The 13,526-nt window shown below is 40.4% G+C and overlaps 2 protein-coding genes across 2 annotated transcripts in view; one reads left to right on the top strand and one right to left on the bottom strand.

Annotated features, from left to right (window-relative positions):
* Positions 1-13,526, bottom strand: part of Pacs1 (phosphofurin acidic cluster sorting protein 1) — a 143,197-nt gene that overhangs the window by 113,712 nt on the left and 15,959 nt on the right. The window lies entirely within an intron of this gene.
* LOC114709161 (60S ribosomal protein L32-like) lies at positions 11,985-12,353 on the top strand. The gene has a single exon (XM_037208256.1). The coding sequence runs from the start codon at positions 11,985-11,987 to the stop codon at positions 12,351-12,353; it is 369 nt and encodes a 122-aa protein (XP_037064151.1).

Here is a 13,526-nt window from a genome sequence, read left to right as displayed (position 1 = left end):
ATTTAATAATAAAAAATTTAAAGTACTTTAAAGCAAATGAAAAGCATTGAACAAGTTCATCCGCAAATGAAAGGATGTTCTATTCATTCAGAAAAAAATGTTTTCCCCTACTATACCAGTTCCAAAACACATCTACAGGGAGCTGGAGAGATGATTCAGCTGTTAAGAGTATTTGCTGCTTTCAGAGGATCCAGTACAGTTCACAGCATTCACACAAGGTCAGCCGACAGCTAGCACTAGGTATTAGGCAATGTGAGTGAGCAAGCCTGTAGAAGGTTCTAGCTACCACAACTAAAACCGAGTGGAATAAAGAGAACTTACTATCCTTGCAAAGTAACACCCAAAGTGCAATTTCTGTTCAAATAATACAGTCCTTATTTCAGATGTAAACAGTCTGAAGTAGCTTTTGTTGTTGCTGAGTCAGAGTCTGGTGTATACAGCCATGCCAAGCTTTTGAACTGGCTTTTTAGTAGAATAGTAAATAAATCTAAGTACTACTTAAGAGTAACTGGGTTGTTTCTCATGTTTATCTCTGTGGTCTCAGGTGTCAGTATTAAGAGTTTACTATGTGTCTGCTTCCCCAAATTGGCAAGTGCATGCGTGTATGTGCATAAGCATATGTTGCAGCACAGACAAGACAGACGGAGAAGACCGGGCTGGTCGGAAAGCCAGGTGCAACAGGTTGACAATGAAGATAGGAAGGGTAGACAGTTCTTCCTGTTAGAAAAGGTATTTACAAAGATGAAAAAGGATATGATTGGGAGGAATCTCTGGGACACTGCGCTAGAATTAAAGCTGACAATTTGAACTGATGAATTTAAAGACAACTATATCTATATACTGCACATATATAGTTGCATTTCCTGGCTCTGCCTGCACCAAAAGCAATGACATCCTATTACAACCAGCACAACAAACTCCTAGACATTGGTTTCTAAATGTCACTCCTCCACTAAAAGGCCTAGTACTCTTGGTGGTTTGAATGAGAAATGTCCCTCATATGCTCATGTATTTGAACACTTGGTCCTCAGTTGGTAGCTCTGTTTGGGAAGGTTATAAACTCTTAGGAGGTTTATCCTCACTGGAGGAAGTACAACACTGGGGTGGGGGGTGGGACTTAGAGGTGTTTCACCTTGCTTTGCTTCCTGCTCTCTCTTTGTTTCCTGTATGTGAATGAAAAATGTGACCAGTCAGCTTTCTGGTCTTGCCAACATGACATACCTTTTCCTTTATGTTATGGAGTCCATTATGGACTCTAACTCTCTGAACCATAAGCTAAAATAAATTCATTTTTCCTTAAGTTGCTCTTGGTCATGGTATTTTAACACAGAAAGAGAAGAGTAATACATACTCCTTAGAGAAAGAGGTGATTCTAGAGCCAAGGGCAAGGATGACAGACAGTAAACTTGTACATGCTGTTCTAGAAAATCATAACATATTTAAAGAAGGATAAGGACAGGTAAAAGGTAAACTATGTGAAGAGCTCCCTTTGGCGGATTTACAGTATTGAGCATCAATAATACCAACAAACTACAATGCAGTGAATAAATATAAATCATTGAGTCCACACAGGAAGGAAGGAAAAGAGAAAGCTCACCATTACAATGCAAGACTAATGTAAGTACAGAAGAAATAATGGAAATAAAAATATCATAACTTGACAAATACATAGTGGTGACTGACTTAGGGAAGACACACTGGTAGCTTCAAGTTTGATGAGGAAAAGGACTTTGGCATAATCTCAAATATCTGCACACAAAATTCTTATCTGTTAGGAAGGAGAAAACAATGTCATTCTGGTGTGTATGTGGGGTGGGGAACATGAGACATTTGGCTAACACCAACATGACTAGGTGACTAGGGTTAACATCCTCAGGAGCAGGGCTGGTTAATACAGTGTGCCTTGATGTGATGTGCTGGGAACACAACACAGTAGAATCTTTGTGATATTTTTTGCCAAGAAATCATGGTCTAAGTCTGGTCATGAGGCAATATTAAGGGGTTGGTTTACAAATTCTCCTCTTCAATACAGGACATGAACAACGGAAAAGGTCAAAGGACTCTGCAGACTGTGGGACATGAAGAGCCATGACAACGAAGCACAGTTTGTGGGTCTCAATAGAATTTTTTTTTTTTAAAGTCAGGCCTAAGCTGGCCTGGAACTGTATAGACCAGGCTGGCCTCAAACTTACAGAATTCTGCCTGCCTCTGCCTCCCAGGTCAGTTTGGTATTAAAGGTATGTGCCCAGAGGACTTTTAAAAAAGTCCTTTGTACCGTTGTGGTGGTGCATGTTGGTAGGATTTGCTGAAGGAAGCAGGGGCAGGAAGATGACAAGTTTGAGGACAGCCTGGGCTATACATTGGCTATCAGTTTGTCAATAATATCTTTTCACCATGTGGTTCCTGGGGATTAAATTTAGTCACCAAGCTTGGAGCAGGCACCTTAACCCACTGAGCTCTCTCTCACCAGCCGACAAAGGTATCTTGGACTATTAATTACCTAACTGAGAGAAACATACAGTAGTTATTGGGAGCATTTTTTTTAATATTTAAAAGAATTATTTTTAAATTGTGTGTACGTGTATGTATATGTCTATGTATGTACAAGTGTGAGTGCAGGTGCTTACAGAGTCCTGAAGAGGGTACCAGATCCCCTGGCACTGGAGTTACAGGTTGTGAACTACCTGATATGGATACTGAGAATTGAACTCAGGTCTTCTGGAAGAGTGGCAGATGTTCCTAACTGCAAAGCCATCTCTCCAGCCCTGGGAGAACTTTTGATTGGGGAAAATAAACACTGAAGTATTTTAGAATGACAAAAGGCATCATTTGTGTAAATTGGTCTCATGTGACTCTGAGGAACTTGGAGAACAGAACAGAGTAAATGCAGTAAAATGGGAATCTGAGGGACATGGCAGAATGAGGACGTTCCTCCTAGTCACAGCCTGGAAGAAAACAATATACATTAGACATATTCACAAATGATAGAGGATTTTATCTGTAAAATGATGTACAAATAAATTACAAAAAGGCAAACACCAATTTTAAAAATCAGAAAAGGACTTAAACCAATACTGTATAAAAGCAGATAATCCAAATGGTCAATCAGCAGATATTCAAGGTCAATAGTTATGGAAAGGCAAACTAAAACCATAAAGGTTGGTGAGACAGTTCAGTGGATAAAGGAACTTGTTGCCAAGCTGAGACCTGATTTGGATTCCCAGAACCCACGCTGTAAAAGGAGAGATACAATTCTTCCAAGTTGTCCTCTGACCTCTTTAATTTTAGCGTTTTTTTTTTTTTAAATGGATTTGAATGTTTAGGTCCTTTATGGCTTTAAATTTTGTATAATATTTATTTGTTCTGTATGTGTATGTATGTGCATGCACATGGGTATGTGCTATATAAGGAGTTCAGTAGTAGTATGATATAACCTATTATACTATTACTATCATCTATCTACTGTTATATAACAATATTACTACAAACTTATAAACAGTCAAAAATAACATAAATTGATCAGAACTGTGGTCAAGACGCCCAGGCACAGTACAGCTGGGCCCTCCATGGTTACAATCAAGGTATCAGCCAAGACTGTGGTGGAACAAGATCTATTCCAAGCTCACATAGATAACGGCAGCATTCAATTCTTGTGGACTGCTGAACTAAGAGCCAGAAGTTTCTTGAGCTGGGAGTTATGACACATGCCTTTAATCTCAGAAGAGACAGGCAGATCTCTGTGAGTTTGAGACCAGCCTGGTCTACACAGCAAGTTCAAGAACAGACAGGGCTATATAGAGAGACCCTGTCTCAAAAATAACAGCAACAAACAAATGAAAAACAAGGTTTTGGTAGCTATGGCTTGAAGTTGCCCAGAGCTCCATACCACCCAGACTTCTCCATTGACAGCTCACAATATGGCAACATCTGCATATCCAACAAGATGGAATTATAATCTGATGGAATATTATTATGCACATCCCACTAAACTTTGCCATATTAGATGACTCTACTCACAGGTTCCATCTACAACCAAGAGTATGAGATTACACAAGAGCATAAATACCAGGAGGCAGATCATGGAGCCATCTTGAATCTGTCTGCCACAGCTAGTGGCAGATTTTAAACTGCAACAACTGCATTTGATAAACTAATGCTTCTCACAGTTAATTTAAACACATACTTACTATAAAACTCACCACTCCACACTTACATATTTATCCCCTTTATACTCACAAAAATAAATCTTAAAAAAAAAAAAAAACAAGTGAGGGGCGGGGAGAGGGGATAGAGAGTTGGCTCAGTGGTTAAGAGCACTTGTCACTCTTGCAGGGGACCTGGGGTCGGTTCCCATATCCCACATGGTAGCTCACAACCTCCAGTTCTAGGGGATCTGATGGCCTCTTCTGACCTCTACAGGCACCAAGCAAGCATGTGGTGCACATACAAAAATGTAGGAAAACACTCATATACACAAAATAAAATAAAAAATAAACATTTAAGTATATAGTAACTGAAGACAAAAAAGTGACACAGGTAAGGGTATACATTCAAGAGCCAAACTACCAGAGATTAAACACAGGCCGTATACGATGCTTTCTTGGGCAAGTTTCCTAACCTCTCTGTGCTTCTGTCCCTATGTGAAAATAAAGTTAACACACAGACAGCAATTAGAACAGCAATGAGAATATATTAGGTACTCAGCAAAAATGATTATTAAGCAAATCTTAAAATGCATTCATTAAAGCTAGAAAAAAAGCCGGGCGGTGGTGGCGCACGCCTTTAATCCCAGCACTTGGGAGGCAGAGCCAGGTGGATCTCTGTGAGTTCGAGGCCAGCCTGGTCTCCAAAGCGAGTTCCAGGAAAGGCGCAAAGCTACACAGAGAAACCCTGTCTCGAAAAACCAAAAAAAAAAAAAAAAAAAAAAAAGCTAGAAAAAAATTAGGCCGGGCGGTGGTGGCGCATGCCTTTAATCCCAGCACTCGGGAGGCAGAGGCAGTGAGTTCGAGGCCAGCCTGTTCTCCAAAGTGAGTTCCAGGAAAGGCACAAAGCTACACAGAGAAACCCTGTCTCAAAAAAAAAAAAAAAAAAAAAAAAAAATTAAAGTAGGCCAGGAAAGGAAAAATTGTAATTTACTATAGATTGTAACAGTGTCTTGCCTGACTATGGTCATAATTAAAAGAACCCTGAGTAATTATCTAACTAACTACCCACATTCAAGCTGGGTACCATGCATGGTACATGCCTATAATCTCAGCAACAGAAGGCTAAGGAAGGAAGATAAAGCAACCCTGGTCTAATGGACAAGACATTATCTGGAAAAACAAATAGAAGCATCATCTAGGGCAGGATGGCTCTGGGTAAAAAAGCTCTTGCTGTGTAAGTGTTCAATGCCTAGATCCCACAGTGGAAGGAGAGAACTGAGAATGGAAAGTTGTCCTTTGGCCTTCACAAGTATACTGTGACATATGTACCTGGACTCACACATAATACACACAACAATAAAAATAACTTTTTAAAAAAGTTGCTATGCCAGGTGGCAGTGGTGCACGTCTTTAATCCCAACACCCTGAGGCAGAGGCAGGGGATTTCTGTGAGTTCCAGGCCAGCCTGGTCTACAAAGCAGATACCAGGACAGCCGGACTGTTACATAGAGAAGCCCTGTCTCAAAAAAAAACAAAACAAAACAAAACAAACAAAAAAAAAAAACAAAAAAACAAGTGCCAGGTGGTCGTGGCGCATGCCTTTAATTCCAGCACTGGAGAGGCAGAGGCAGGCAGATTTCTATGAGTTCGAGGTCAGCCTGGTCTACAGAGTGAGTTCCAGGACAGACTCCAAAGCTACACAGACAAACCCTGTCTCAAAAAACAAATAAAATAAAATAAAGAAGCCAGTGTGTTAGGAAGAGAGAATATTAAAACAAAAACAAAACAAAACAAAACAAAACCGCCGGGCGGTGGTGGCGCACGCCTTTAATCCCAGCACTCGGGAGGCAGAGCCAGGCGGATCTCTGTGAGTTCGAGGCCAGCCTGGTCTCCGAAGCGAGTTCCAGGAAAGGCGCAAAGCTACACAGAGAAACCCTGTCTTGAAAAACCAAAAAAAAAAAAAAAAAAAACAAACAAAAAAAAAAAAAAACCAAGCCAGGCAGTGGTGGTACACACCTTTAATACCAGCACTCAGGAGGCAGAGCCAGGCAGATCTCTGTGAGTTTGAGGCCAGCCTGGTCTACAGAGCAAGATCCAGGACAGGCACCAAAACTACACAGAGAAACCCTGTTCAAAAAAACAAAAAACAAACAAACAAAAAACAAAGCAAAAAGAAACCCTGTCTCAAAAAATAATTAATTAAATAAAAAGATAAAATAGTTGCTACATTCTACAGGTGTACTAATTAGGGAGACTAAGGTTTACAGGAGGAATCATACTAAAACTCAATCTTGTTTTAAAAAATCTTTTAATAAAAAATTAATAAACTCTATATTAAATCCCTCCTCAGCAATTTACATTCCAAGGGCTAACTGCTCTTCTATCTACTAATAAACCATGGATTTCTCAATCCATTTTCTGGAAGGCCAGGGTTATAATGAATTCATATGAATGGGAAATTTTGCATTTTTTTAAGAACCCAGGACTTCAATCATGCTACATTCATGCTCTATTACTGAGTTATATCCCAAGACTAAGAATTTAATTCTCACAACTCATTACCTATGTTCACAGTGTGCCTTTCACTGAGGAACACAGAAGTGCTCAGTGATTTTATCTTAACCCTCAAAGCATTTTTAAGCAATAAGACAATGAAGGAAATAGAAAGTGAGTGGTTTACTACTTTTCATTTGCAAAACCAAAATTAGCCATAGGAATTCCAACAGGAATTAGCCATAGGCAAGTGCTCCTGTTGTCTTCCTATAAACACACACATTTCTGGAAAATGGATGCCAATTTCCACTAAAAAAAAAAATTATGGCTCTAGTTCCCATGCTCAAACTGGACAGATCCAAACTATTTAGCAGGGTTCATCTTGTAATTATGCCTTTAGTTTTGGCAAAGACCAGTTAGCAAATAAATGGACATTAGAGGTTTTGTAACTAATAAATGACACTTACTGCACCTGCTCTTCCCAACAACTCCCAACAATCAGCCAGATGGTTGTCTTTCTTTCTTTCCACTATAATGAGACTGGGATCCAAAAGGATCCTAATTTAATTAGAGCTGATAGTCCAGTGTTCAGTCTACTCTCTCAGGAAACCTGTAAACAGAAGTCTGAAGATATACATGGCAACAATTAAAACTGTTGGCTTGGGATTAGGGAAGTAGCTTAGTTGGTGCAGTGCCTGTTCAGCATGAACAAGGCCCTGGGTTCAAGCCCTAGCACCACATAAAAGCAGGCAAAGTGGTGCATACCTGTAATCACCTACAGAGGTAGAGGCAGGAAGATCGGAAATGCAAGGTCATCCTTTACTGCACAGATAATTTGAGGCCAGCTCTGGCTATGAGATCCTATCTCAAGAAAAGCAAAGCAACAGACCAGAGGTATCTCAGTAGTTAAGAGTACAACTTTCTTTAACTCCAGTTCCAGAGGATCCAACACCCTCTTCTGGCCTCTGAGTGCATGGGGCATATATGTAGTATACAGACATACATGCAGGCAAACATTCATTCACATAAATAAGAATATATGAATTTTTTCAAAAAACAAAAATAAAATACCTCTGGGTTTTAGGTTTCTTCCTATAAATAAGCTAAAGTGATACAGTAAGAGGTGTTAAAGGCTAAGGCTCAGAACCAAAATAAGAAAATGGGTATCAACAATTAAAAAAAAACAGAGCCGGGCAGTGGTGGTGCACATCTTTAATCCCAGCACTCGGGAGGCAGAGGCAGGCAGATCTCTTTGAGTTCGAAGCCAGCCTGGTCTACAAAGTGAGTTCCAGGAAAGGCACAAAGCTAGACAGAGAAACCCTGTCTCTGGAAAAGAAAAACAAAAACAAAAACAAACCTGTAACACTGAAGTTGGCTCAGAAGGCAGAGGCAAGTGTATCTCTGTGAATTCCAGGCCAGCTAGGACTGCATAATGAGAACCTATCTCAAACAACAACAAAACCCATTTGAGGGCATTCAGACACACAATAAATATAACATCATAATTATAGTAAAGGTAAAATGTTTCTCTTTTTTTAAAGATTTATCTATTTATTATGTATAGTGTCCTGTCTGCATGTTTGCCTACAGGCCAGAAGAGAGCCCCAGGTCTCATTATGCATGGTTGTGAGCCACAATGTGGTTGCTGGGAATTGAACTCAGGACCTCTGGAAGAGCAACCAATGCCCTTAACCACTGAGCCATCTCTCCAGCCTGCAAAATGTCCTTAACAAGTGAGTCTCAAAGAAGTGGCATGTGCTGGGCAGTGGTGGCACACACCTTTAATCCCAGCACTCGGGAGGCAGAGGCAGGCAGATCTCTGTGAGTTCCAGGCCAGCCTGGTCTACAGATCAAGATCCAGGAAAGGAGCAAAGCTACACAAAGAAACCCTGTCTCGAAAAAAAACCAAAGTGGCATGGTGGTGGGAATACCTCTAAAGTAATTTCTAGACCATGACAATAATTGCAAACAGTACAGATATTTGGTGGCAGAAAAAAAAAAAAAAAAAAAAAAGACTGTCAAACATCTTACAATCCCATACAACAAAGAAATGAATAACTTCTCACATCATTTCCATCATTCATGTAAGTGACTGTTTAGCTCTAAACGGGACAACTATAACAACTTCCCACTAGCTCCCCACAGGGCTCAGGGAATATCTTGAAAGGGGGAGACAGAAAGAATGTAATAACCAGAGAATGGAAAGAAAAGCTGTAAAATGCTGTTTTGGACATAACATAGCCATTACACTCACTCAAAGTAACAGTTGATACCTGGGGCAAAATCACGACCAAGACATCAAAATAGTAAAAATCCCAGTATGGGATGGGGCGCTTGAGGTGGGGGGGGGGCTCACAAGTCCCCACCCCTAGCTGAGGAACTATTAACAACTGATATAGGATGGACAGTCACTTCTCTTTGGTGGAGAGTAGGGGATTTAGGGTGGTGAACACTGGTAGGTTGCCCAAACTCCAGTGGATGGCCACAAAGACACACAAATACAGGCAGTAATATAATGGGACTCAGTAAATTATTACAACAAAAAGAATGAAATCCTAAAGTAAACAAGAAACACAGACAATCCCCCACAAAAGGAAACTGACCTAAACAAACGATTCCTAAAGGATAATACCCCAATGATCTTGACAAGCAAAAACGGAAAAGGAAGATGTAAATTAAAACCACAGGAGAAACCATCTTAGCCCCTGCCAGAATGACTAAAACAAAAAGGGCAAATACCAACTGTTAGTACAGACATGGAGCAACAAAGGCCACCATACAATATAAATGTGAAAACACACGTACAGTGTGACCCAGAACTTCACGTTCAAGAGAAATGAGTGTATACATCTACCAACATTCAAAATTGTTCAAAACTAGAAATCTCCCACACAGCCAACATAAACAGAATAACTAAGAAACCACAGTATCCAGACCATGAAATACTATGCAGCAACAAGAAGAGATGAACTACAACTCGTCTGTGAAAGACTCACAAAACGCACACACTAACACAAGCAACACTATCTTATACTGTCAGAAGTCAGACTACTGGTTTCTTTGGTGGCAGGTGGGAGAGGTTGTGATTAGATGAGGGCAAGGTGACATTCTAAAATTAGAAATGCTCAGCTTCTTGAGCTGAAGAGATGGTTCAGCGGTTAGGAGCACTGGCTGCTCTTCCAGAGGACCTGGGTTCAATTCTCAGCACCCACATGGCAGCTCGCAACTGTCTGTTACTCCAAGATCTGACACCCTCACACAGGCAAAACACCAGTGCAATAAAAATAAATTTTTCAAAAAAGCTCAGCTTCTTGATGTGGGTGCTAAATATGTATGTTCAGCTTATAAAAGTTCACTAAATTGTACTTACTAAATTATGTACTTTTCTGAGCACATATGACACTTTCAATAAAGTTTTTGTTTGATTTTTTAAATTAGATGTAGACCATGGAAGTAAATCCTTGCATGTGAAAGAGCCCCAAAATTTACTTTCATCAGCTTTATAAAATCAGCCTTCAGTCCCACTTATATATATTTAAGTAAAAAGCAGTTTGTAATTATCTAAGTCTTCATCCAAACAAGTTTATTTCTTTAACCATTTAGCATAGAGTAATAGTCCATGAATGTAAACTCCATGCACATAGAGGACAGACTTCACTCTATTTTGTGCAGAACTCATAAAGATTTATTCACTATTTTGGGAAATCATATTCCAATAGCATTGCCACATATCATCTGAGTCACCAATGCAACACACCTAGATCAAACTCTATTCATAGTAGTCACATCCACAAAGATAAAGCTACACGTACCCTCAGGCACACAACAGCTATGTGGCTCCTAATACACGGAGTGCACTCATTTATGTCTGCTTCCTGACTGTAACTAACACACCTTTCATTTCTTCTGTACTGCAGTAAAGACAATGAAAACACGGCAATAAGTTTTATTATATAAGCATTTCTTTCAAGATAGAAAAGGGGCCATATAGAGTGACTGGGTTGAAAACCAGTTATAAACCACCAGTTTAAGCTGGAAATGGTAGTAGTTCATGCCTGTAATCCCAGAACCCCAGAGGCTGAGACTAGTCAGGACTAGAGTGAGTGAGACTCTGTCTCTCAATGCATTAAAAAAAAAAATTAATCAGTTTATCACAGGAACTATAAAGAGAACTCAAGAATTCTAAACCCAGAATTTAGTAACTGCTTTAATCCTAGCACTTGGGAGGAAGAGGCAGGTGAATCTGAGTTGGAGGCCAGCCTGGTCTACAGAGGGAGTTCCAGGTAAAGAAGAACCCAGCAGCCATTGCTTACATAAGGACAATATCATAAACCTAATCTAGACACAGTAAAGGAAACAGGAACTCAAAGTACAAGATCTGAGTCCCTTTCCTTTTAAGTCAATGAGATACAGTTTGGCACTCAGGAGCAAAGGGCCCTATTATTTTTCTGTTCTCTTTCAAAAATAGTTCCACCTTCAAGATTACACAAATTAGATCATTCTGCAGCAGGATTCCTCCTCTCTGAGCTCCTAGGTCAGACAGGAAGTATGCTACAGCAAACTAGTGATTTTACAAAAAACGTGTTTTTTAATCTTCAGTTTCACTAGGTTACTGACAAAGGATTGAAGGTACCGTTACCAATGGCTTCTGCAATACATCATCTCTTCAAAAAGCATCCAATAAGCATTCATCAGAGTAAGTTAGCACAGTAAATACACAGCAGAGTAATTACAGATGCTGAGATTCAACTGCTCCAGTGGTTACATCATGGCCTAAAACACACGAACAATGTAACTAGATCTTTAACACATAAGGTGCCAACCTATCAATTATTCTATAACCTAGTAAATTCTCAAGAAAATGGATTTCCAGTCAACTACAAATGGCAAAAATTGGAAACGAATTCCAAAACTGCTCTGAAGTGTCCTGTTACACTTACTGTTTTCATGATGTCCCTAAGACAGTGAGATGATAATGACATGAAAAGCAAACCAAACAGAAAGTCAACACAAAGCAGTTAAATCAAACACTGAACTTATTAATGAATCCTTTTGCTTTGTCATACCTCAAACCTGTTGAAAATGTACTCAGGATCCTCATCTTCTGATTTCCCACCCTGCTCCCACCTCCAACATCACAGCCTCCTACCATGCCCCTGCCCTTTTCTCAGGATGATTCTGCACGGAGGCCAGTGGTTCTACTGAGGTTGAAGTAATCATAATGCCTCTTTTCTAGCCCTAAACCTTAAATGACTTCCCTTCTTACTCAAGGTTAAATCAAGAATTATACAATGGCTTCTTCCTCGGCGCTGCCTGCAAGGAGGCTGCCATCTGTTTAGCGGCATCATGGCTGCCCTCTGGCCTCTGGTCAAGCCCAAGATCATCAAAAAGAGGATCAAGAAGTTCATCCTGCACCAGGCAGACCGATATGTCAAAATTAAGCAAAACTGGCGGAAACCTAGAGGTATCGACAACAGGGTGCGGAGAAGATTCAAGGGCCAGATCCTAATGCCTAACATTGGTTACGGGAACAACAAAAAAACTAAGCACATGCTGCCTAGTGGCTTCCAGAAGTTTCTGGTCCACAATGTAAAGGAGCTGGAAGTGCTGCTGATGTGCAACAAATCTTATTGTGCTGAGATTGCTCACAATGTTTCCTCCAAGAACCGAAAAGCCATTGTGGAAAGAGCAGCACAGCTGGCCATCAGTCACTAATCCCAATGCCAGACTACCCAGCGAAGAAAACAAGTAGATGGCTTGCCTGTGCGTTTTATTTGTGTTTAAATAAAACCACAACAACTGCCTTCTTGGTTAAAAAAAAAAAAAAAATTATACAATGACCAATAAATTCTATTGTGTCTGCAGTAGAGTACCTTTGCTTTGGTTCTCTAACACTGCAAAACAAAGAACGTACACACGTACACGTACACACACACACATACACACACGTCACCTTAACTCCTCTGATTTTACCTTCTATAATTTTCTCCAGTATTTATGTGGCTCCAGCCACACTAATCTCCTGAATATTGCTGGAACCTGCCAACACTTCCTGTCCCCTTTACCAGGAAGGCTCCTCCCAAAAAATTTACTTCGCACGGCTCATATAATTGTATGCTTCACCTGGCTTGCTCAGTTTTCAGGCTCTTCTTACTTTATTTATGTGATCAGAGGGAAACTTTGGGTGTTGTTCTTCAAGTGCCATCTTCAAGAACATACGCTGTTTTGTTTGTTTTTGTTTTTCTGACACAGGATCTCTCACTGGGATATGGGGCTTACCAAGTCAGCTAGGCAGCTGGCCAGTGAGCCAAGGGGATCCTCCTATCTCCACCTCCCCAGCCCTGGGATTCCACGTGTACACCACCACACAGACCAACTACCTCCTTTAAACCGCACTACCCTTCTCCTTAGTCACTTACCTTCTGCTCCTATTCTATTTCCCCACCTGGCATGCCCTGTCTTTTGTTCTCTCATTTGTTTACTGACTGATGCCCACCCTATCCCTAGAGGTAATACAAGAGTGCAGTGTGAATCCTAATTGGTCTTATTAATAAAAACCCAGAGTCAGATATCAGGGTGAAAGCTGAAAGACCAGAAAAGCGGAGCAGCAGCCACTAGTTCTTACCTCTACAAAATCCTCAGCCTAAAAGGGCTGACTCCTATCTCCTCCCGCCTTATATTCCTTTCTTGCCCAGCCATATTACTTCCTATTTCAACCTCCCTTTGCTGGGATTAAAGGTGTGTGCCATCACTGCCTGGCCTCTATGGTTACCTAGTAGCTGGCTCTGCCCTCTGATCTTCAGGCAAGCTTTATTTGTTAGAGCATACACAAAATATCACCACAGAAGAGCTAGAATTTTTCTATTTTGTTCATTATTTTGTCACTGT

The sequence above is a fragment of the Peromyscus leucopus genome, chromosome 1 (assembly GCF_004664715.2).
Source record: "Peromyscus leucopus breed LL Stock chromosome 1, UCI_PerLeu_2.1, whole genome shotgun sequence".
Lineage (NCBI taxonomy): Eukaryota > Metazoa > Chordata > Mammalia > Rodentia > Cricetidae > Peromyscus > Peromyscus leucopus.
The sequence above is the reverse complement of the archived record's forward strand: the minus strand, read 5'-3'. Positions and strand labels throughout refer to the sequence as shown.